At 45.0% G+C, this 26,217-nt stretch overlaps 1 protein-coding gene across 1 annotated transcript in view; it reads right to left on the reverse strand.

Annotated features, from left to right (window-relative positions):
* Positions 1–648: 648 nt before the first annotated feature.
* The window catches only part of tmem259 (transmembrane protein 259), a gene marked incomplete at its 5' end in the record, with an annotated part of 26,898 nt that continues 1,329 nt past the window's right edge, over positions 649–26,217 (reverse strand). The window contains 12 exons of the mRNA XM_080770635.1: positions 649–4,264; positions 4,922–4,975; positions 9,088–9,187; positions 9,293–9,425; positions 14,550–14,633; positions 14,786–14,843; positions 15,662–15,762; positions 17,240–17,362; positions 19,672–19,782; positions 21,357–21,459; positions 24,226–24,371; positions 25,638–25,839. Of these exons, the coding sequence (XP_080626761.1) occupies positions 3,596–4,264; positions 4,922–4,975; positions 9,088–9,187; positions 9,293–9,425; positions 14,550–14,633; positions 14,786–14,843; positions 15,662–15,762; positions 17,240–17,362; positions 19,672–19,782; positions 21,357–21,459; positions 24,226–24,371; positions 25,638–25,839 (1,884 nt within the window). The 3' untranslated portion in view covers positions 649–3,595. The remainder of the gene's footprint in view (positions 4,265–4,921; positions 4,976–9,087; positions 9,188–9,292; positions 9,426–14,549; positions 14,634–14,785; positions 14,844–15,661; positions 15,763–17,239; positions 17,363–19,671; positions 19,783–21,356; positions 21,460–24,225; positions 24,372–25,637; positions 25,840–26,217) is intronic.

Below are 26,217 nucleotides of genomic sequence, written 5' to 3' on the forward strand. Positions count from 1 at the left end.
GCAGGCAGTGTTCCTGTCTGTCTGTCTTGGATTATGGTTTATGGGGACATAATCTATAGATATGCAGCAGCATCCACTCTTGAATCCCTATACTCTGTTTATCACTCATCGATTAGATTCATTGTTTAGGTGATAGAGACAGGAACCACATTGGGACCTGTTCTTGTATAAAGCCATGTTTGGATATTGTCCTATAAATACATCTCATCATACAACTGATCAAGTATAATTTCCCCAAATTCAAGGTACCAAAAGTTAACTCTGAACTTGGTAGATCTACTTGTGGCTTCTGGTCCTAATACATGGAATGACCTGCAAACTACATTCAAATCATTTTAAAAACCTTGTTGAGCAAACAGACCCCCCACAATATGTAACTGTTTTTAGATTGTTTTGAAATGTGTCATAGCTTTTACTTGTAAACCTTATGTAATTCACATATTATTACCGGATGTTTTTTTGTGTGTGATATTGTACTCGACGACACTGAAAATGAGTTTCATTACTCGGGTGTAATTTCGAGAAGAAATAAAACTTGGATGAATTTGCTGCAGCACGTCATCTGTTGTTGAAGAATTTTCATACACTTTCAAAAATGTTACATTTATTGAGGTCAAAGTTCAGGTCATTTCTTTGTATTTCTTTCCCCCCACTTATTTGTCATAAATTATCTTGCCGTGTGCAATTCATGTTTACAGATCCTAAAAGGCAAACGGAAATTAAAATGGTACGATTCAACGTTCAATGACACATCAGAAAAACAACAAAACAAAACAACAAAATAAATTCAATCATTAATTCGCAATAATTCTTGCACTACAATTAAAGGTTGATGCTGACAGGGGGCCCAAATGGACATGATTCACGAGGATCAGATCAGTTATGGAGCGATCGTTGGGGGGAGTTGATTCATTTTTGAACGTGAAATTATGGCGCGACATTTCCTGGTCCGTTCGCTGAAACCAATCGACACAGAAAATAATCAAATAAAACAATGGCAACGGTCGACCAGCAGCAGCACCCCCCCCCCCCCCCGGAGGCAAACAGCAGCTAAATAATAATAATAATAATAATAAGGAAGTAAGGAAGAAAAGCTGAGAGTTGATGAGAGGACAAACACCTCAAAGGGTTCAAAATGTTCCTCACCGTTTCATCCAGGGTTCTAATTACTAATTAGTTAAGTTTTTCCAGGTCAACATTATACTCATTAGCCTGCGGACCCCCGTTTGGAAAAAGGTACGCCAGCCAGGGACCCCATAAGAGAAGATTTGACCCCCATGAGAGAAGATTTGACCCCCATGAGAGAAGATTTGTAGGCCTACGGCTCTAGCAGTGATTTTCTTTGTCAAGGGCCCCCGCAGTTTGACATGCATTACAGGGCTATACGCTGCCCTATTTAAATGGCATTTCTATATCTCTGGGACCCCCAATTTATATTGTAAAATCAATGATCATTTAACTCTGAGAGTGTACACATGGGTCCATTTGGTACAGACCCATAAGGGTCCATTAACTCCATTTGGTTCCAAACTTTCATTTAGCATGGGGGACCCCCTGGAACTCCCTCAAGGACCCCAGGGGGGTCCCCGGAACCCACTTTGGGAACCACTGGTTTACACTGGAATGACTTAGTTTGCCTTTGTTTCGTCGTCTGTCTGTCGGTCGTAATGAACTCACACTGTCTCTCAGCTACTCATAATAGATACATAGAGGGTATGCGCGTGACATCATCATCATCATACCAGGAAGTGATGCGGGAACGCCTACCGAGTGGCTGAGAACTACTTCCTGACCTCGACAGCCCCATATACATCCATCCCACTGCGCTAAACCAGTGGTTCCCAAACTTTTTACACGTCAAGGACCCCCCCCCCCCCCCCCCCCCAAATTGTCACTAATTAGCCTGCGGACCCCCGTTTGAAAAAGTGATTCTCATTTCTCAACCCGTTTAATTTTCGAGGACCCTCCAGTTTGACATGCATCATAGGCTACGGACCCCCCCCATGTCTATCTCTGGGAGTGGGACCCCCGATTTATATTGTAAAATCAATGTTAATTTCACTCCGAGTGTGTACAAATGGAACCGAATTAACTATCATTTAGCACGGGGGACCCCCTGGAACTCCCTCAAGGACCCCTGGGGGTCCCCCCCCCAGAGACCCCCAACTTTGGGAACCACTGCGCAAAAACAACGTTATACAACTCCTCTTTGCCACTAGATTATTTGACCGCTCACTTTTATGCATGCGCATAAAAAAACCCTCTATGCATTTATAATATTTCACATATACACTCAAAGTCATGTTTGAAAGACACATTTTCCAAATACACAAAAGTGGTGAAAAGCGGAGCGGCGGGGGTGGGACAGTCCAAGGTGTGTGTGTGTGTGTGTGTGTGTGTTTTCACCGTCTGAAGGTGACTTGAGCCACGAGAGACGGCGGCGCGCGCCAAGCTAACGCGAGCCGGAACTCCCATGAGAACTCACGGAACGTTTTAGCAACGTGACCCAAAACAAGCAATTATAGACGTTCTCCTGGTGACGCCAAAACGAGTGAAAATAGGCGATCTACAAGCTCGTAGACTGACCCATTTTCACTACTTCTTAGAGCTGCTGTAAGCAATAATATGTCAAAATAATATTATGACTTTTCTTTTGTAGTCAAGACAGCCAGCAATTGGTAGAACGCTGACACATCTAGGGGCCGCAATCTGCATTCAAAGATTTTCCTAGAAGCTTTGTCATCGATTTGCCTTGTCTACTTCCTGGAGAAAAAAACCCGAAAAAAGGCAATACATTTTTTGACACATTATTGCTTATAGCAGCTTTAAATATCGGATCGAATTTCGTAGATTTTCTTTTCTTTTATTTCATGAATTTCTTGAATTTTCATGAATTTTTTTTTGTAGGAATGTTTTTTTTGAAAATGTTTTGAAATAATATTAATAATAATAATAATAATAATAATTAAAAACCAGATGCAGGAAAACAAAAATAAATAAATAAACGGACCCATATCAATGTGTCCCGCGACACACACATGGGGTCCCGAACCACTGTTTGGGAAACCAAGTACTGCAACATTATACATAAATGACTTAAACCCATTTAGGCCCGACGTCGAAATAAAATAAAAAACGTTCGCTCTGAAAGAATATATATTCAAACATCTGTGCCCCATTTCTTTTACGATTTTTTTCAAAAATAGCAGACCTACAAGCTCGTGGCGCGCTACGAGCTTGTAGGTCTGCTATTTTTCAACAGCTGAAGCATAACATAATGCTTAAAACACCAAAAGGGGTTCCCGTCCAGAATGGGTTTTTAAATCAATCAGTTTCATATATTAATATTTAGTTTATCTTTATCTGATCATGTTCTTGTGTATTTTTATTAACAATGAACACCTCTGTATATTTTTAGAAGGAGAATCTGTTGAACATGGTGGAGTGGAGCGCCGTGTGTTTAGGGGGGGGGGGGGGGTGGCTTATAACTGTCACTCATGAGGAGGGGGCGTGGTTCATGACTGTCACTCAGGAGGAGGGGGCGTGGCTTATAGCTGTAACTCACGAGGAGGGGGGCGTGATTTATAACTGTCACTCAGGAGGAGGAGTGGGCGGGCTCGGGGGAGGCGGGGTTACTGTCGACGTCCGTCGTCTGAGGGCGGTCCCGGTCCGACCCGCGGCAGTCTGTGATTGGAGGTGGAGGCGGAGGAGGGGAGGGGCTTACTAGTGGAAGGCCCGCCCCTTCAGCACTAGGGGGAGGAGCTCCGGTGCCCCCCATCGGCTCCACCTCCGCCACGCTGCTAGCGTTCTCGGAGGAAGTCACGCCATTGGCCGCTTCAGAGGCCACACCCCCCGCGGCCACCAGGCCGACGCCGGCGTGACCCCGCCGCGGTGACCCCTGACCTCCCTCAGCGGTGGGCGGGGCTAAGGACGAGGACGCCGATAGGGCCTCGCTGATGAAGGCGGCGGTCTGAGCCATCCAGTCCAGTTCACTGGCTCCACCCCCTGCCCCTCCTCCTCCTCCTCCTACGCCAATGGCGTCGTCGGCGGCCGAAGCCCGAGGTTCCCCCCCCGCCCCTTCCTCCCCCTCCGGCGCGTCCGATTGGTCCTGGGCGGTGGGGGGTGTGTCCGGGGGCGTGGCCGCGTTGTTGTTGTTGTTGAGGCCGTCGTCGTGCAGGGTGGGAGGAGGAGGGGGCGGAGCCCCGTGGTGGTGGTGGGTGTGGTTCTGCTGTTGGTTCTGAAGCAACATCTCCTGAATACGGATCTGTTGGTTACAACAGTAACCCATTTAGACCCCACACAAAATGTCTTCACAGTTTACTGAAAAACCTATGTTTCTATATCAGTGGTTAAAGGTAGAGTAAGTGATTTCACTCAAAAAACCGTAGGTTTCGTTTTTGGCTGTGGGACCTAAAAACGAAACCTAAGGTTTTTTGACCCCCAGGGGTTAACTGGGGACAGGGAGGAACTCCTTATATGGTCAGCACACTCTATAGTAGAGAGGATTATCACAACAAAACAAAAAAATAAGTGATATTTGAATTAAGTGAAATCACTTACTCTACCTTTAAGGACCCCCCAAAAAATATAATTTATGTATTTGGCCGCCGACCCCTCATCTGAAAATATGTAGTTCCAGGGACGCCCCCCAGAAGCAACGATTTGAGTTAAAAACGTTCGCTCTGAAGGAATATCTATTCAAAGATTTTCACGACTTTAAAAACAATTGCAGATCTACAAGCTCGTGTGCCACGCTACGAGCTTGTATTATCTGCTATTTTCGAGCTTGAATATACGAGATATACGAGCTTGTATATCTGCATTTTCAATAGCTAAAGTAGAACACAATGCTTAAAAACACCAAAAGGGGTTTCCGCCACTGATTTAAGGGGCCAATAAGGTATTGTTATTATTACGTTACCTGTTGCAGGATGGCTGGCAGCTCATAGTGGTGGAAGAAATAGATCATAGAATGCTGAAACATAACACAATATCATTAGCCTGGACAGTCTGTAAACAGGGTTGATTTGGACAGCACATTTTTATTTTAGTCATAGTCTGTTGAATAGTTTTCATTTAGTTTTAGTCCCATTTTAGTCGCCTGGAATGTTTTAGTGTTTAGTCTAGTTTTAGTCGACTAAATAGAATACAATTTTAGTCGACTAAATCTACGGTTGATTTAGTCGACTAAAATGGATTTTGGCGGGCCTTGATGCCGTCGTAATGACTGTTTTGCAGTCATTACGCTCACAGCGCGACGCGTTGTGAGCTTGTAGATCGGCTATTTTCAGCATGCAACCAAGTGTAAAATGACTTATACTGGATCTCTTGTCCACTCGTCCCTTCCTAACATTTTAGTCTAGTATTTATTTGTTGACAAAACTGTCAATATATATCTAAATATCTTAGTTTTAGTCATCATAGCTTAGTGTTCATTTAGTTTCCATTTAGGTCTCGTCAGTGAAAAAAGGTAGTCGACGGACATTTTTCGTCTTAGTTTTAGTCGACGAAAACACAGGCATGCAAACAGGCCCAAGGTGAAAAAGGTGACAGTGTGCGGGGCCAACGCTGTGCCGCGGGCAAAACCGCGGCGCAAATCTTTTAAGCGTTTATCGGTACTAAACCCACTTTGGGGGGGGGGGGGGGTGTCATGGGGGACAGTATATACTACACTGTACTAGCCCTCCTCCCGGCCTGTGTGTCTGTGTGTTAGGCTGTGCAACAGTGACACTTGGTGGTGAACAAATGCTATAACGCTATGTTTCGTGCTCGGACACAGCCAGGGACCCAGGGACACAGCCAGGGACAGACCCAGTGACACAGGGGCAGCCAGGGACAGACCCAGTGACACAGGGACAGCCAGGGACAGACCCAGTGACACAGGGACACAGCCAGGGACACATCCAGGGACAGACCCAGTGACACAGGGACAGCCAGGGACAGACCCAGTGACACAGGGACAGCCAGGGACAGACCCAGTGACACAGCCAGGGACACATCCAGGGACAGACCCAGTGACACAGGGACAGCCAGGGACAGACCCAGTGACACAGGGACAGCCAGGGACAGACCCAGTGACACAGGGACACAGCCAGGGACACAGCCAGGGACAGACCCAGTGACACAGGGACACAGCCAGGGACAGACCCAGTGACACAGGGACAGCCAGGGACAGACCCAGTGACACAGGGACACAGCCAGGGACACAGCCAGGGACAGCCAGGGACAGACCCAGTGACACAGGGACACAGCCAGGGACAGACCCAGTGACACAGGGACAGCGAGGGACAGACCCAGTGACACAGGGACAGCCAGGGACAGACCCAGTGACACAGGGACACAGCCAGGGACACAGCCAGGGACAGACCCAGTGACACAGGGACACAGCCAGGGACAGCCAGGGACAGACCCAGTGACACAGGGACAGCCAGGGACAGACCTAGTGACACAGGGACAGCCAGGGACAGACCTAGTGACACAGGGACAGCCAGGGACAGACCCAATGACACAGTGACACAGCCAGGGACAGACCCAGTGACACAGGCACACAGCCAGGAACAGACCCAGTGACACAGGGACACAGGGACACCGCCAGGGACACAGGGACCCAGCCAGGGACAGACACAGGGACACATACTGTAGCTGTCTATAGTGTGGTTGAGTGGCTGCACCACTCAAAAATGACAGATGATTATTTACTAAATCAGTACAAATCTAGTCAGTATTGAGCAAGATGTTAACATTCATGTCCTGATAGTCATAGAACAATTAATTTACTCCAACAGGAGCACTAGCCCCTCGAGGAGCACTAGCCCCTCCTATATTCAGTAGATTTGTGTCCTAAATGCCATTGACAATGAATGAATTGTCATATATCGGCTATTTTTGTCCTACACAATCCTACACATTCATTGTCACAAAAATGACAATGAATGGATGATGTATGATGATAAGGGTCACTTCACACAGGTGTGATTTAAAGAAAGAAACTGGTCCAGCACTCACACTCCCATCTCAAAATCCCTTACAGTTACACTCTTCACATCATGTAAAATAGAAAATTATATTCACTGGCAAAATAATGAATTATAATACAAATAAAATGTTTTGGGATGGTTTAGTCAACAGGGTCAGTTTACTTCATTATTTTAGCCTTAGTCAATTTAAGACATGTAGAGTAACATCCTCTCCTTATTCAACAGTTGAGCTGCATGTTTTCGTTTTTAATATATCCATTTAGTATAAGCCCTGGCACGCACGCACGCACGCACGCACACACACACACACACACACGCGCGCGCGCGTGCTTTATTTATTTACTCATACGCATGCATGCACACACACGAGCACACAGACAGACAGACACACACACACACACACACAGCGAGAGAAACTGACGCCGGCGCGTCCACACCACAGACAGTATAACGCAAAGTGCTAACGTTGCTAATGCTAACTGTAGCAGCTAAACTAATGGATCGACTGGCGAGTCACAGACAGTGTGTCAAAATTCATGCCGAGTCCACACAAACAGGTTTTTTTTCCGCGGAGCGACCAGCGGCTGCGCACATCATGCCGCCCAGATGCAAGCAGAAATATCGCTCAGAATCATTAGTGACTCACGAGAGTAGTCTGTCAGATAATTCTCCGGGCAGCGAGCTCGGGCTTCACAGACCCCCTCACCCCCCCCAAACATTTTTTTAACGGATTTGCATGAATCACACAGGTCCTATATTTGGGATAAAAACGGCGATTTTCGCCGAAAAGCTACACTTTTGCATGTCTGAAAACAACACTGGTCTGAAATCAGTTGGCTTCAATTCCTTTATTCAGGCTGAAAAGCCCTTCCCATGGATGGGCGTTGCCAAAGCGGCAGTGTTCGGCGATTGGTTCACAGTTTTCACACCAACCAATTAAAATAGTAGCAAAGCCAATGACGTTGTCAAAGTTGCTAACCAAACAAACACGGCCAACGAGCGCTACTAGCGTGCTTTTTAGCAAAAAAAACAAGATATGTTAATGGCGTTTAGAAGATTTAGAACACTTTCCTGGGGACTTTGTGTGTGTAATGTGGTGTTTTAGATATTTTACATTTTAGCAGTGTCCATGATGTATGTCACAGACACTGGGCTCACTTCCTTCCTGGACTACAATTCCCAAAATGCTTTGGTGCACTGCTCCTCCCTAAGGGGAGGGCTGTCCTACTGAGACAACATGTAGTCCAGGAAGGAAGTGAGACCAGTGTCTGTGACATCATGGTCACTGCTAAAAACTACAATATCTAAAAACATATATTTCACATAAAGACCACAGGAAAGTTTTCTAAATCTTCTAAACGTCATTAACATAATCCCATTTAGGCCTGACGTCGAAATTAAAACAATGTCTTCTATATTCTGACAGTTTTCTGAAATACCTATGTTTCTGTATCGGTGGTGCTCAATATTTCAGGACCCAAAAAATGTTATTGTAAAAAAAAAACGTCCATCTGAAAATGTTATTCCAGGGACCCACCAGAAGCAAAGAATTGAGATAAAAACGTTCGCTTGTTCAAAGATTTGTGCTGCATTTTCACTATTTTTCAAAAATAGCAGACCTAGAAGCTTGTAGATCTGCTATCTTTCAATAGCTAAAGTATAACATAATGCTTAAAACACCAAAATGGGTTCCCGGCCAAAATGGGATTTGCAAAAAGGGTTTAGTGTCCCTTTAATAGCCAGATCAATACAGTCCCAAGTTAGCAGATTTCCAACCGAGGCTGCCATAGAGTCAGCAGACCTGAATAGCCTGGAACAGCCGTAGGGCTAGCGATTCAGGGGCTGGAGCCGGGATACATTATTACACATGAATGTGATAATCATTAGATGAGATGGAGACACACTTACTGTACAACGTCCCTCCTTATATAACACATAGAATCACACTCGTGTGAAGTAAGGGGCTCAAACTGTGTATTTATGTCGACATACATCAGATTAATTTTTGTGCGTGTGCAAGCGCGCTCTAAATTATTTCCACACGTCACGCGTGTGTGTGTGACGTGTGTGTGTGTGTGTGTGTGCGTGCGTGCGACACGTGTGTGCGTACCTGAATAAATAGCCAGGAGGTGACCAGCGCCAGACTGCTGTACTGTCCATTGAAGCGGTAATGATATGCGTAGAAGGCAAAATGATACAGGTAGAAAAACCTGAAAAACACAAACAACATCTTTATGTTATCATAGTTCATCATGCTTATTGCACATTATTATTATTATTATTATTGTTCATAAATATGATAATGAGATCCTCACCTCAGCCAATGGCGTTTGCTGGTGTTGGTGTGACAGCAGATTGCATCATACTGATCAGCCAACCAGACGATGAGGATGATGTAGAAGGCTGTGGTGGTGTCGTTGAAGAACTCCGACATAATGGCCTCCATCCCTAATTAACATATAATTAGCATAATTAATGAGACTGATGTAGAAGGCTGTGGTGGTGTCGTCAAAGAGCTCCGACATGATGGCCTCCATCCCTAATTAACATATAATTAGCATAATCAATGAGACTGATGTAGAAGGCTGTGGTGGTGTCGTTGAAGAACTCCGACATGATGGCCTCCATCCCTAATTAACATATCATTAGCATAATTAATGAGACTGATGTAGAAGGCTGTGGTGGTGTCGTTAAAGAACTCCGACATGATGGCCTCCATCCCTAATTAACATATCATTAGCATAATTAATGAGACTGATGTAGAAGGCTGTGGTGGTGTCGTTAAAGAACTCCGACATGATGGCCTCCATCCCTAATTAACATATCACTGGCAGAGCATCCTGCTACCCTAATAGACAGGGGTACATGAGCACCTGGCCGTTCATTCGTGCTCTATCTCCGACCAAGCCACACTTCCACCACACATCTCTCTATGCAAAATAAAACCTGCACACTCCCACAAAAGACATAGACTACATTGCATTCGCCAAAAATGTCTTCTTTACTGTTTAAATATTACTTTTCTGAAACACGCTATTCTTGCTCAACCTCAACAGCCTACGTCAGAATCGTCATGTTGGCGTCTACTACGCCAACTACGTTCACTTAATGGGGCCAGTCCTTCACAGTGACACACGCGTTACATCAACCACGCGACCGGGATGGTTTCTACCCCTCAATGTCGTGCCTACTCTACACTGCCATCCCAAGTCCCCTCCCCCTTTCACTGCTCCTGTGTGTGACCTGTGAACTACTCTCTGACTGCACTGTGGCTTGATTTATATGTGCGAGGTGGAAATGTAATGCACATAAATTAATTATAGGTCCAGCAAGCAAATCATGATTGTCTGTTTGTGCTCAATAGGTCACCATCACATTCCGATTTTAGGTGTTGTGTTTTGTATGACATTTATTTTGGCCAGTAGTTTCATATCTATCCTTTTCCCTTTCACCAACACAGACCATGCTAACGGTGTTAGCGCGTTAGCATCACACAGCTTACAGCGTCAGTGTTGCATGAATACTTTCAACCATGACAATGCCGACTACTTTTGCTACACACACTTCCCAAGGATTATGGAGATGTCTTTATTTATTTTTTAAGGTTGAGAAATGAAATAATTATGGTCGTTTCTAATCTCAGCATTTCACAAGAGAAAGACGTGGATGCCTTTCGCTGCTGTTGCCATGTCTCATAGAAACAAGTAAATAGGTCTATAAAAATAATCCCAAAACAAGCGCATATAACAGGGGTCTGTAACCTATTTTAAATGAAGTGCCATGTTTTCATTTTCTAGATAGTCAGTCAGCCACAAGCTCACATCACAACAATAATCCATGTAATAATCACAATAACAATACTAATAATAATAATCATAATAATAATAACAATAAACTTCTTTGTAAACTCACTCATTTACAAACAAGCTCACATCAGAACAATAATGCATGTAATAATAATAACAATAATAATAATAATCATTATAAGAAAAACAACAATAACAACACTAACAACAGTACAGTACAGTACAGTAAAGACGTACAGTAAAGTACAGTACAGAGGACAACATTACAGTACAGTGCAATACTAAGGAGTGCAGTACAGTATCCTGCTACCCTAATAGACATCCTGCTACCCTAATAGACAGGGGTACATAAGCACAGTGGCCGTTTATCCAACAGCTTTCTCCGACCGAACCACACTTTTACCACACATCTCTATCTCTATATGCAAAATAAATTCGGCACACTCCCAGAATACATATAGGCTACATTTAATTGAAAGAAATGTCTTAATTACTCTATAAATATTGTTTTACATCACCACACGATCCCATGGGACAACTTTCTGTGACGTCAAAATCGTCATGTTTGCCAAACTCTCCTCGCCTCCTCCCCCTTTCACTGCTCCTCTGTGCTGTGTGTGACCGACCCACTGTACTACTAAACGGACTCGCCCACTCTACAAACAACAACAACGTGAACAACAAAGTGAACAAACAAGACTCATGCTTGCCACCGCCAACAACTGGACTGGAATACATCATGCCACGACGAAAACGCTCCGCACTTTCTCAATACACGCCACACGCCAAACGTTTGCGAGCCAGTCACGCAAAAGAAACCAAAACAGGTCATTACAGCATGTTGCATGCGTGTGCTTCTCAGCTTCTCCAAACATTTGCCTGTGCGTGCTTCTGTGCGTGCTTAATCATTTGCACGCCCGTGCATCGTTTGTTCTTTCTGTGCTTTTCCCAAATCACATCGTGTGTGTGTGTGTGTGTGTGTGTGGGTGTGTGTGTGTGTGTGGGGGGGGGTGTGTGTGTCGCGTCGCCCTCCAGCTGCAATTGCGAGTGTGCGCTGTGTACTACTGAGTTTAAAAACACAGCTGAAACATGAAGTGGAGTCTGTCCAACGACGTCGAGTCTGTGGGGGCTATATGAAGAATTAAATAGGCCCTTTTAGCCCCCATGAGGATTTTCGTGGACATTTTATATTAACATTACAGATTTTCTGGGAATTATTGACACTCTGTGACTCTGTCACAGACTGCATACTAGCGTATTTACACATGCTCTGGAATTCCGCCGGCTGTTCAGAGGTGTTAAAAGTACTCAAATGCTAATCGGGTTTCTTTTGTTTTCACCTAGCCAGGTATTATATGCCTACAGTAGGCTACAGTGCCCATAGGCGGCGGGTGTGTAAGGCAGCAACACTGACACTTTCAGCGGAGTGACTCGAGAAAAGACCCATATCGTCCAAAATAGGCTAATCAGTCGTTGTCTGTGTATAGGCTAATTCATTGGTAAAAGTATGCTAAATAACTCAATTTTAGACCATTTGGGAAATAAATAAATCCGCGGCGGAAAGTACAATGTGCATGCACACAATATGTAAATAAATAAATGTGTTACATTTTCTTGCATAAACACAAAGAGCTGTTTCCATAACTGCACAAATTATTGCACATAACATGAGTAGCTGTTATAATAACATAATAACATAACATGAGTAGCTCTTTGCCTGCCTGCCTGTCTGTCTGTCCATGAGTAGTTATTTGTCTGTCTGTCAATGAGTAGCTGTCTTACTGTCTGCCTGTCTATGAGTAGCTGTCTGCCTGCCTGTCTATGAGTAGCTGTCTGCCTGCCTGCCTGTCCAATTGTCCATGAGTAGCTGTCTGTCTGCCTGTCTGAGTAGCTGTCTGCCTGCCTGCCTAATTGTCCATGAGTAGCTGTCTGTCTGCCTGTCTATGAGTAGCTGTCTGCCTGCCTGCCTGCCTAATTGTCCATGAGTAGCTGTCTGTCTGCCTGTCTATGAGTAGCTGTCTGCCTTCCTGCCTGTCCAATTGTCCATGAGTAGCTGTCTGTCTGTCTATGAGTAGCTGTCTGCCTGTCCAATTGTCCATGAGTAGCTGTCTGTCTGTCTATGAGTAGCTGTCTGCCTTCCTGCCTGTCCAATTGTCCATGAGTAGCTGTCTGTCTGTCTATGAGTAGCTGTCTGCCTTCCTGCCTGTCCAATTGTCCATGAGTAGCTGTCTGTCTGCCTGTCTATGAGTAGCTGTCTGCCTGCCTGCCTGTCCAATTCGCCATGAGTAGCTGTCTGTCTGCCTGTCTATGAGTAGCTGTCTGCCTGCCTGCCTGTCCAATTCTCCATGAGTAGCTGTCTGTCTGCCTGTCTATGAGTAGCTGTCTGCCTGCCTGTCCAATTCTCCATGAGTAGCTGTCTGTCTGCCTGTCTATGAGTAGCTGTCTGACTGCCTGCCTGTCCAATTATCCATGAGTAGCTGTCTGTCTGCCTGTCTATGAGTAGCTGTCTGCCTGCCTGCCAGCCAGCAAGTTGGTTAACAGAAAATAAATTGTTATGGCTGAGTAAAATAAAATACAATAAACACAATTTGCCTGAAAATAGATTACCCAGCTATGACCTTTTTCATGAAAAAAATGTAGTAGTGATATGGCTGACTGAGTAAAATAAAACAATCTACCTGAAAATAGATAGCTTTAAGTGAAGAACTATTAATGGCAGCTGGGTTTCATCATTCAAATAAAATAGAATTCTGTCCGTTTAGCTATAAAATTATGTCAGGGAATAGGGATACACAGTATATGTCTTTCATTTGCATTGCATCTCCCCCCCCCCGCCCCAAGCTTTTATTTTCGTTCGAGTAATAGTACAACTCTAATAGTATTACTTATAATAATGTAATTAAAGATAACTTCATTCAGATTTATTTATTTTTATTTCATTTTCCAGATTTTTTTTTTCTTCTTTTTTTTAGACTTTCATTGGTGGGCCAGTCATAATGGTCCCGCGGGCCTGATGTGGCCCGCGGGCCTGAGGTTGAGTATCACTGCTGTAGCCTACCCAAAGTACCAGTGAAAACATCAACTTATTTTTTCCCACCGCTGTGGGGGGGGGGGGGGGGGGGCCTGCGGGGAGCCCCCATGAGGATCATCAGAACTATTCGGTTCTGAGTCTGTCAACTCCCGCAATTTCCTTCTTCCCATATTGCGCTGCAACGACACTAGGATTGAGCCCCCCGAAGGGGGGCGAAATTCTAGTTAACTTAATAATTACGTGCAAAGCCGCATTTGGAACGGCTGTTGTGTGTTTTTAGTGTGTACGCTAGATGGCGCACACACACATCTGTGTACATAGACATATAGAACGGCCAATGGAGAGCGACGTCGCTACGTGGCGGCCATCTTTTTTAGTTTTTGCTCAATTTTCCAAACCTAAACGTTTTGGTTTGTCATAAACGTCAGAGACATCGGCATACTTAAAAATGGACTTCAATATAAAAAAATTACCTTGAAGCGCATAAGCCCCCTGAATCATAGCCACGTTGTAATAACGTTTGTAATAAACCAACCCGTCTGTGAATCCGTCAAGATGTCAGTGCGTTAAAGAGTATTTGTAGTTTGAGCTGATCACCAGATACCATAGAGCGTACCAGACAAGTTCACTGTAGCAAGATGGCCACCGGTGAACGACGCCAGAGACTCCACCTGGCCATTCATGTGTGTGTGTGTGTGCGTGCGTGTGTGCATGTGTGTGTGTGTGTGTGCGTACCAACGAGGGCCAGGATGACAGTGAGAAGAGGAGCAGCAGGGAAGGCGATGGTCATGTTCATCTCCAACATCTGGAGCAGGTCGACTGAAACACAAAGGTCAAAGTTCAAAGGTCATCTCCAAGATCTGGAGCAAGTCAACCGAAAGAGAGAAAAAAACCCCCACAAAGGTCATGTTCAGCGCACACACACACACACACACACACACACACACGCACGTCGCGCGCACACATCTTACCTATGAAGACAAAGATCTGATGGTGGGAGTATCTCAGCAGCATGGACACTGACAGAGTCTGTAGGGGTCAAAAGGTCATCGTCATCGCAGGGTCAAAAGGTCATTGTCATGTCAACAACACACTGACCATAGATTATTACATCATTACCAGGGATGTAACTAACCTACTAATATGCCAAAACACTGTAACCATAGCATCGCCGCAAAGCGTCTTTGAGTACCACTTAGAAAGTCCCAGATATTAGAACAAGTCCACAGTAACCACTTTGTCTGGACGGTCCGTTTGGCCGACCGGCCGTCTCCAGCAGTGTTGATTTTGTCGACTTAGGCGAGATTCATACTCATTCATACAGATCTACAAGCTCACAGCGCGCCACCGAGTGGCGTGCTACGAGCTTGTATAGGTCTGCTATTTTTTATAAATCGGCGCAAATCTTTGAATATATTCTTTCAGAGCGAACGTTTTTAACTAATATCTTTGCTTCCGAGGGGTACCGGGAATAACATGTTTTCAGATGGGGGGGGGGGGGGTCGGTGGCCAATTACATATCATTTTTGGGGTCCTTGACATGAAACTGGGGTCCTTGAGCACAAACTGTCAGGATTTAGAAGACGTTTCGTGAGTGGTGCAACCACTCCTACAACCAGCAATGTCCGTGTAACCCACCCGCCTATGTGTATCTGAGCACCAGCACATGACTATTAGTACCAGTAGGGGCGCTGTGCCAGAAACAGAGAGAGATAGATAGTGCTGCACTGTTGCCTGCTAATGAGAGAGAGAGAGAGAGAGAGAGAGAGAGAGAGAGAGGAGGAGGAGGAGGAATACTTTTAAATGTATTTCGACGTCGGGCCTAAACGGGTGAAAAAGGAACTTACGAAAATGACCATGATGACGAAGGCGGCCAGGTAGGAGGTCCTAGCCATCCACATGCTGACGAACCGGTAGTGTTCTCCTGACACCACGTTCCTTAGGAACCCTGAGGAGAGAGAGAGAGAGAGAGAGAGAGAGAACAACGAGTCAATGTGGAAGGAGGTATTGGGGTGGCGAAATTAAAAGAGGGTCCAAGGCAGCTCTGTCCAGTTGAAGTAGAAAGAAATCCTTTATTTCATCAAATATTAAAAACAAGGGTTAAGAAACACGACCAACGTGGGTTTCAAGCCTGCATGGGCCTTCATCAGGGTCGAGAGAGAACACCACATTTGAAATGTTGTTTGTGTGGAGTTTGCATGTCCTCCCCGTGTCCCCTAGGGTAGGTATACCCTCACAGAAAACATGCAGTAATCCTGGTCTCTAAACTGCCTACCCCTGGCCAGCCGCGGGGTGCCTGATGGAGGGGAAAGGAACTGGTTGGAATAACGTGTTCCTTCCACACGCTACATCCAACCAGGGAAACTCCCCTGTCACGTGCAAAGGAGCAACTTGGACACTCAGGCATCCGTTGCTCTCCCCATGTCGCCCATATATGGGGACTAGGTTGGCGGAGGGTGTGTAGAGCCCAGGATCACATTAGATAATTGACACAGGGGTGAAAAGGGGGTTACAAAATCGTGGGATAAAATTATAAATACAAAAAAATTAAATGTCGTTTTAGGACTTTTGGTTCATTTAGCCTTATTGGTCTTTGTTTAGGGTTAAGTCACCCAATGGCTCCTCAATTAGCCAGTGGCAGGTTTTATGACAAGCTCGTGGCTTCCTGTGAGGTTTAGGTTTAGCGTTGGCATTTAGGTTTACGTATTTGGTCTATTCTTAAAAACTAGATATATTTTTTTGTTATTTGAGCTTTACTGTTTCCATTTAAAAAAATAAAAAACCCCAGGCTCTTCTAATTAACATTTATATTTCAGGGTGTCCCCGTCTATGTTTCTCTTTTGTTTCCTGGACCCAGTGTCTAATGGCCCATTTGGTGTCAGTGACACCTCTTGCTTCGTGTCCCAGGTTGGCTTGGTGTGGAATGTGCTAATTTGTCCCCTATATTCAAAGTCTGATTTCCATTGATTGTTGGCTGTGTTTAGCATATATGTGGCTGTGGAGTTTTGGTACCAAATCAAAACAACTTGTCTAATATTTTGACATGTTTAAACCTCCAGGAAAATCCGTGTTGAGGTTCTTGATCCACTGTTTTTCATTAAATAAAACGTCTTTGTCCTACTGTCCAGTTGGGATTGTGTTGAAGTCCAGACACTTTTAGAGCTGCGATGCCATGTGCCATGTAATGTTAAACAATCCTTGTGGTCTTTTTTGCATTGTTAATATTGTATCTGTGTTGTCTCAGCCTTGCAGCTATTGTTTTACTCGTTTCTCCGACATATTGTAAGCCACATTGTAAGCCGGTTCCGAGGACAGAGTACGAGTACTTGAGGGTGGCATCTACCCGATACCAGTATCGGTACAACTCTAACACACACACACACACACACACACACACACACACACACACACACACAGCCCTCTACCTTTGTTCTCCTCGTTCTCGGCCAGAGCCTTGACGCTGGACATGAGGATGTCGTCGTATCCCAGGAACTCGTCCAGCAGGAAGCGACTGAAGCTGTCTCCAAAGCACTGGTCCTTAACGGGGTCTGGAACACACCCAGTTAACTCATTAAAGCACTGGTCCTTAACGGGGTCACACCCAATTAACTCATTAAAGCACTGGTCCTTAACGGGGTCACACCCAATTAACTCATTAAAGCACTGGTACTTAACGGGGTCACACCCAATTAACTCATCAAAGCACTGGTCCTTAACGGGGTCACACCCAATTAACTCATTAAAGCACTGGTACTTAACGGGGTCACACCCAATTAACTCATTAAAGCACTGGTACTTAACGGGGTCACACCCAATTAACTCATTAAAGCACTGGTACTTAACGGGGTCACACCCAATTAACTCATTAAAGCACTGGTACTTAACGGGGTCACACCCAATTAACTCATCAAAGCACTGGTCCTTAACGGGGTCACACCCAATTAACTCATTAAAGCACTGGTCCTTAACGGAGTCACACCCAATTAACTCATTAAAGCACTGGTACTTAACGGGGTCACACCCAATTAACTCATTAAAGCACTGGTCCTTAACGGGGTCACACCCAATTAACTCATTAAAGCACTGGTCCTTAACGGGGTCACACCCAATTAACTCATTAAAGCACTGGTCCTTAACGGGGTCACACCCAATTAACTCATTAAAGCACTGGTACTTAACGGGGTCACACCCAATTAACTCATTAAAGCACTGGTACTTAACGGGGTCTGGAACACACCCAATTAACTCATTAAAGCACTGGTCCTTAACGGGGTCTGGAACACACCCAATTAACTCATTAAAGCACTGGTCCTTAACGGGGTCACACCCAATTAACTCATTAAAGCACTGGTCCTTAACGGGGTCTGGAACACACCCAATTCACTCATTAAAGCACTGGTCCTTAACGGGGTCTGGAACACACCCAATTAACTCATTAAAGCACTGGTCCTTAACGGGGTCTGGAACACACCCAATTAACTCATTAAAGCACTGGTCCTTAACGGGGTCACACCCAATTAACTCATTAAAGCACTGGTCCTTAACGGGGTCTGGAACACACCCAATTCACTCATTAAAGCACTGGTCCTTAACGGGGTCTGGAACACACCCAATTAACTCATTAAAGCACTGGTCCTTAACGGGGTCACACCCAATTAACTCATTAAAGCACTGGTCCTTAACGGGGTCACACCCAATTAACTCATTAAAGCACTGGTACTTAACGGGGTCACACCCAATTAACTCATTAAAGCACTGGTCCTTAACGGGGTCACACCCAATTAACTCATTAAAGCACTGGTACTTAACGGGGTCACACCCAATTAACTCATTAAAGCACTGGTCCTTAACGGGGTCTGGAACACACCCAATTAACTCATTAAAGCACTGGTCCTTAACGGGGTCTGGAACACACCCAATTAACTCATTAAAGCACTGGTCCTTAACGGGGTCTGGAACACACCCAATTAACTCATTAAAGCACTGGTCCTTAACGGGGTCACACCCAATTAACTCATTAAAGCACTGGTCCTTAACGGCGTCACACCCAATTCACTCATTAACCCATTTTGACCTGGGAACGACTCTACAAATGTCTTCTAAATCCCGACAGTTTTCTGAAAAAACACTTGTCAGTGGTTCTCAAACATTTTCATGTCAAGGACCCCCAAGATTATTATGTAATTGGCCGCCGACCCCCATCTGAAAATGTGTTGTTCCAGGGACCCCCCCAGAAGCAAAGATATGAGTTAAAAACTTTGGCTCTGAAATAATATATATTCAAAGATTTGCGCCACATTTTGACGATTTCTCTAAAATAGCAGACCCACAAGCTCGTAGCTATGTTTTAATCGCTAAAGTATAACAATGCTTAAAACACCAAAAGGGGTTCCCGCCCCAAAATGGGTTAAGGCACTGGTCCTGAACACGTTAATCGCCCAGGGTTATATAAATCAGAGCGCTATCCCGGATGTGGCTGAAGTAGCTCGATGTAGCCAAAACACTCCCGAGGCGGGAGGCATGATTAATTCTAACGCGACTATAGCGACGGGACCGCAATGGCCCGTCTCAAACATAATCTTTGCTTAGAATTGGACGGAATGATTTAGATCAAGAGTTATTCACGTTTTAAGATCGGCTAAAATGGGGGGGACGGGGACATTTTCGATGACGTCCCAACCGGAAATGACATTGAATGTTGCGCAACAGGCGCTGTGAACAGCCTGTGAAGCGATGCGATCGGTTTTGATATCAATAAATCTCCGTCATTTCATTCATCTCCGTCCTGCCGGCAGTGGCATGGTGTGTGTGTGTGTGTGTGTGTTTTTGTGTGTGTGTGCGCGCGTGCATGTCTTACCCAGGGTGACGACCATCACAGGGATGTTGAGTCGTTGTCGTGTGTTCTGAGACAGACGGAGGAATCCATACTCCAGAGAATACTCTACGATGTACTCCTCCTGAGGCCATACTGCACGCGCACGCACACACACACACACACACACACACACACACACACACACACACACACACACACACACACACACACACTTAAGTTGTTGAAAGGATTACTTTATGTTGCATTGCATAAAACAATAGTGACATGAGGTAGTTTTATTACCTTTACTGTTTAACACAGTGTCGCAGTCCCGCCACCGACGACGGGCCCAAAAATTAGAAAAAAAGGGCAAGGTACAACACCTTTTTTTATTTTTCTAATTATTTGATCGTCCCAAAACATTGTGTTTGTTGTCATGATTTGTCACAACTCGAATTGGCTTTGTCCCAGACTTAAATGTCTTTAAATAAATACTTTTTGAAACGTCTCTGGGGGAAAAAATGTTTTGGGGAATTCTCTTCCGGGCCTGTCGACGTCATGAAAGGGTGGCGGGACTAGAGTTGTTTTCCGATACCGATACTGGTTACTCGGGCCGATATCGCCCTCAAGTACTCGTTACTCACAGCTGGTACTCGTTACCAGGCCTGATACCCTGACCCGAGTACCAAAACATTCAATAAGGGCCTTTCTCGGCCCCACCTCTCTCCCTTTGTCTATATTGCGTTTTAGGATCCAAGATGGCCGCAGCACCAGGAGGGGGTGGGGCGGAGGAGAGTGTGTGGGGTCGACATATGCCCTCACTGAGCTGCGTTCAAGACACTTGCCTTGTGTCTGACACCTGACTTGTGTCTGAACACAGCTTTGATGGATGTGTTCTGCCCCCCTCCGCCCCCCATCAAACAAAATATTTGGTCAAACCATATGGGCTTCTATTGGAAATGCATTGGAGCGGTCATTAAACACAGATACAAGACAGGTGTCTTGAATGTGTGAACACAGCCCAGTAAGGGCATATGTCGACCCCCTCCTGGTGCTGCGGCCATCTTGGATCCTAAAACACAATATAAACAAAGCAAGTCTGACCCAACACTGCAGCAAATGGCCAAAAACAGCCGATCTACAAGCATGAATGACAACTGACTGATGAGAAAAAGGGGGTAAAATAAGTGGTTACTCAACAAATATAAAGTACTCGTATTAGTACTCTGTATCGGCGACTACTAAAAATGAAGTACTCGGTCTGGAAAAAAATGGTATCGGACTCTAGGCGGGATTGCAAAGCTCTATAGAGCGTCGAAGTCCCGCCCCCTACCAGGGACCAGGAAATGATTCCCCGTTCATTTTCCTCATAGACATTTCAAAAAGTATTTATTTAAAGACCTTTTAAGCATCGTACGAAGCCAACTCGAGTTGTGACAAATCATGACAACAAACACAATTTTTCGGGCCGAACAAATAATTAGAAAGAAGAAGAAAACGGCAGGTTACAACACTTGTTTTTCTAATTTGTAATTATTTGTTCGGCCCAAAATGTTGTGTTTGTTGTCATGATTTGTCACAACTCGAGTTGGCTTTTTCCGCGGCATAATCGTCTTAAAATAAATACTTTTAGGTGGCGGGACTGCGACGCTCTATATAATAACATAAGGTAGTCTAACTTCTAACAGTGGTTTATAACAACAGTAACATAAGGTAGTTATCGTTACCTTTACTGGGAGGCTGGCTGAAGCTCAGGTCTTGACTCTCGTTGACACCGACTGACCCTGATCTGACCGAAGGCTTCAGCCTGGGCTCTATGTCCAACTCAAACTGCAGGGGGAAACAGAGTTATTATTTTCATTTTAAAAAGGGATACTTCACCCCTTTTGCAACCAGATCTTATTTTAACCCTGCAAGAAGAACTTCTGCAACATTATTTTATTTTGTATTCTTTTTTTCACCTGAACATCATCATTGATGTTCATTGTTTAGTCTTGCAATGCCATTGGTCATGATTATATGCATATAAATACCCCCCACAGAGGCAACTTCAAAATCTCTGGACGTGCAATTATTAATGAAAATTAACCTTTAACCCTGACAAAAGTAAGTAAAATGCATGTCATATATATATTTTGTGATCATTAGAATGTCTAGAACATGTTTTATTTATTATTGTGAAAGATATCCCCCAAATGTAAGTTATAATTATTTGAATAATTATTATAAATGTGCATAAAATATATATATTTTTTACATAATTTCCTCTGATAAGTCATAGTAGTACAAAGTAGTAGTAAGGTTGAAATTTCCATGGACTCCGTGATGTCATAGACACTGGGCTCACTTACTTCCTGGACTACATCAACGAAGCTCTGAGAAGGAAGAGAAGTGGTCACGTGACTGGGCGAATACTGGAGAACTCGGGTCGCCGACTGTTCTTCATCTTTGCCGAGATTTCTTCCCCTTTCGCCGACTCTTCGTCACTTTCCGGTCCGAGTTCTGTCTGAGAACTCGGACGGAAAGTGACGAAGAGTCGCCGAAACGGGAAGAAATCTCGGCGCTGGAGCGCGCATCTAGCTACTGCATGATGATCATGCACGCTGATCAGACAGCAGATCAATAAAAGCATGCAAAAGCATGGACCGCTACTTTGCATTCATATTCATGTCATATTTACAGTACTACGGCCTTCACAGTGTGTGTGTGTGTGTGTGTGTGTGTGTGTGTGTGTGTGTGTGTGCCAGGAGGCGGTGTGTGTGTGTGTGTGTGTGTGTGTGTGTGTGTGTGTGTGTGGGTGTGCGCGCGCGCACAAAGTGACCTCACAATCTCCGATCATCTTAATATATTTATATACGCTCCAAAAAGCGTTCATATTTTGCGGGACAGACGGATGAGGAGCAGAAATGAGCCAGCATATCGATCCATTTATCACCACGGAGAGCGCCCTGGATGAGGAGATACGAGTCATTCATGGGAGTCAATGACAAGCTAATAGTTGCACAGAGCATTAGCATACGGCAAGCGAAAAGCGAAATGCCAAAAAAACAAATAGGAATCATTCTGAATATTCTTATCTCGCCCCGTGTCGTTTGGACGTCGCTAGGACGTCCACAGACGAACGCACCTCTCGGTTCCAATCCTTATGACGTTTCCAGACGATTTATGTACTAAATGTGCGCGCGCGTGTGAGAGGCACGCTAAACTGTCAACACTTCTACTGTACTGTAGTGAGCTTCTCACATGCAAATATGTCATTAGCAGTATTATGTTTAATCACAACAACGTCACGTTTACTTTAGCTTAGCTCCTCAGTGTTAGCGTCTTCTGCATTGTTAGCGTTGCTATTCAGATGTAATTCAGTCAGGAAGTAGACAGCTATTTTTCTGGTTTGGGTTTGTTTTGGTTATCGTCGTTAGCACAGTAGCTAACATTCAGAAACTTGCAGCTGCTGAAAGTGCCCCGAAACGTGGAGAATAAGCGTTGCTAGGCCTGAAGTGAGCTTCTCACATGCAAATATGTCATTAGCAGTATTATGTTTAATCACAACAACGTCACGTTTACTTTAGCTTAGCTCCTCAGTGTTAGCGTCTTCTGCATTGTTAGCGTTGCTATTCAGATGTAATTCAGTCAGGAAGTAGACAGCTATTTTTCTGGTTTGGGTTTGTTTTGGTTATCGTCGTTAGCACAGTAGCTAACATTCAGAAACTTGCAGCTGCAGCTGCTGAAAGTGCCCCGAAACGTGGAGAATATTCGGCAGAATCTTAAGAAGATTCGCCGCGCGACGACTCTTCTTCAGATTCTGCCGAATATTCTCCACGGTTTGCCGACTTGTCTTGAGAAGTCGGCAAAAAGGGTAAATCCGCCGAGTGTTCTTGTTACCGACTGGGCTGCGCCATGACACTTTCATGGAGGCTTTCATGGGACATGATGGGAGCCAAACTACCCGGAAGTTTGGCAGAATGCACTGGAGTCAATGAGAGCTCAGTGACCAGCTCATGAACAAACATTATTTCTGAATGACTGAGACCTTTTGTAAAGTAATCACTTCTGGAAAATAACAGAAGACATTATTATCTGCTGTGTTGCTTTTCGATGTGTACACTGTGTAATTTTTATAGAGGTAGGCTATGGTATCTAAAGCGCACAAAGTACCTTTCTGAATGTACCAAGTATTGCGAGACTTCCCACCGTTTCCTGTATGTCAGCCAAAAGATGATATACTGTGCACTCTTTGCACATCGAAAAGTAAGTGATTAGAAAACAACCTGTGATATGTCTTCTGTTATTTTCCAGAAGTTATTACTTTACAAAAGGTCTCAATTGTTCATAAATAATGTTTGTTATGAGCTGGTCCAGCCGGCTCCATTCACTGCCATGTATTCATTGCACTTCCGGTGTGAGTTTGGCTCCCATGAAAATGTCCATGAAAGTGTCATGGCGCAGCCCAGTCACGTGACCACTTCTCTTCCTTCTCAAAGCTTCCTTGGACTACATGGCGTCTCAGTGACAGCCCTCCCCCTGTCCACAAGGAGGAGCAGTGCACCAAAGCATTATGGGAATTGTAGTCCAGGGCCACACAGTTCCCCTCCTCACCTGTACGGAGCTGTTGTCAAACATCTCCATGGTTAGCTCCTCCTCTTCCTCCTCCTCCTCCTCTTCATGTAGGGGAGGGGCCAGACCGAGCCCCGCCCCCCGCCCTGAAGCTCCGCCTACTCCTCCCGCCTCATCCTCCATCTCCCCTACAGTCACATGACAATGATGGACCTCATCACCTGATCGCAACAATGATGAGATCATCACCTGGTCGCTGGTATTTTACAAAATGTCTTCTAAATCTAGCCTTATTATCTAAGGTCTAAAGCCCAGGTTAATGCCCTACGCCTCGGAACGCTACAATAGTAATGTGGCCTAGACAAGTAGTGTACAGTTCCATGTTAGTCTCACGTCTCGAGGCACGAGAGCAGCAACACGTTTACCAAGGAAGTATCCAAAAAACGCTACCAGAGCATCACATCCCGTACCACCCGTCTCAGTAACAGTTTTCACCCCCAGGCAGTCAGGCTGCTGAACAGCTGACCTTGAACTGCATTGCACCGTTTTGTCACTTCACTTGCACTTTTCTTTTCCTGTTTTTTGTCTTTTTCTTGCACTATAGATGTTTGTTTATGTCCTGTGTATGTATGTAAGACTGAGAGTGCTCTGAGCAAAATAAATGTCATTGTATTTATACTCTGTATCTATACACATGACAAATAAACCTGAACCTGAACCTCCCGAGTCCTAACAAAGCCAACTGTCTGTCTGTCGCACCCACACACGCACGCACGCACGCAGGAAAAGGCTGGACTGTCCGCTCGCATCCCGTACAGCTCGGGACATAAATTATCATCTGACCATAGTATTATTGTCAGATTGGTCACGCTAGGTAGCGGAGCGCCCTCTCCAGGTAGCGGAGCGCCCTGTACAGGTACTCAGGCAGAAATTAAGCCCAAAGTTAAGCCCTAATTCTAATGTATTCCAGGGGTGAGTAAACATCTCCGAGTCTGAAGTAGCAGCTCCCTTTATTTCCTCTGAAGTGACGCATTGCGAACGGCAACTTTTCCATCATTCACCGTTGTGCCACAGTCCCGAACAGAGCTACAATATCATTATCAATATAACGAACAACTTGGCTATAATTGTCAACTTGGCTATAGTCTAGTTAGTAGTTTACATCAATCAGTGCCTCTCAACCCCAGATACGTATGCGTATCGTATCGTGTAGTTATGTGCGTAACGTGTAGTTTGTTTACACAGGCACAGAGGGACAATCTTTATTCTAGACAGGCGAAAGTGGCCAACTTGTGGCCATAGACTTTTAAAAAAAATGTTACGGCCGTCATCTCGACCTAAAATGTGACAGCATGTGCATGGCCACGTTAAAAAGAATGAAACACAAAATAATTACCACGTTTTTAGCTCTGGTATAGGGTTTCCATCTATCCATCCATCTATCTATGCATTACCTGCAGGTTCTTTAACTAATCCCCTGAATCCGTCAGAATCGTAGAACTGGAGGAAGATGGGCGCTCGGGTGGAGTTCCTCTGGATCTCCACGCGCAGGATGCCGTCCCTCGGCCACTTCTCTCGCACGTGCTCCAGGCAGTTGATGGGCGAGCGCGAGAACGCTATGTGGATGTAGGCCAGGATGAACAGGACGAACAAGGCCTGTGGGGAGGGAGGGAGGGAGGGGAGAGGGAGGGAGGGAGGGGAGAGGGAGAGAGAGAGTAAAGGGCCTATTCATAGTCTGGTTTGATGTCATTCGGTAATGAGGTGACCACCACCACTATCACCGAAAACTACAACATGGCGTCACTGAGCCGCGGTGAAGAGCAAACCGCCACTCTCCCCAGCCCTTCTCTCTGTTTTTACTCACCAGCGAAACGGTGGTCACCGAGACTCGCTCCGGGGCAATGTGATTGGTCTAGAAGGAAGCTGATGATGTTGTGCTGCCTATGGTATACTTTATAATAGTTGCAATGAGAGCTCAGCTCGCAAGGAGCATAGCCGGGCAGCGCTGTCCTCCTGGCCGTGGACGAGTGTGTG

The sequence above is a fragment of the Protomyctophum bolini genome (assembly GCF_963924005.1).
Source record: "Protomyctophum bolini genome assembly, chromosome: 8".
NCBI lineage: Eukaryota > Metazoa > Chordata > Actinopteri > Myctophiformes > Myctophidae > Protomyctophum > Protomyctophum bolini.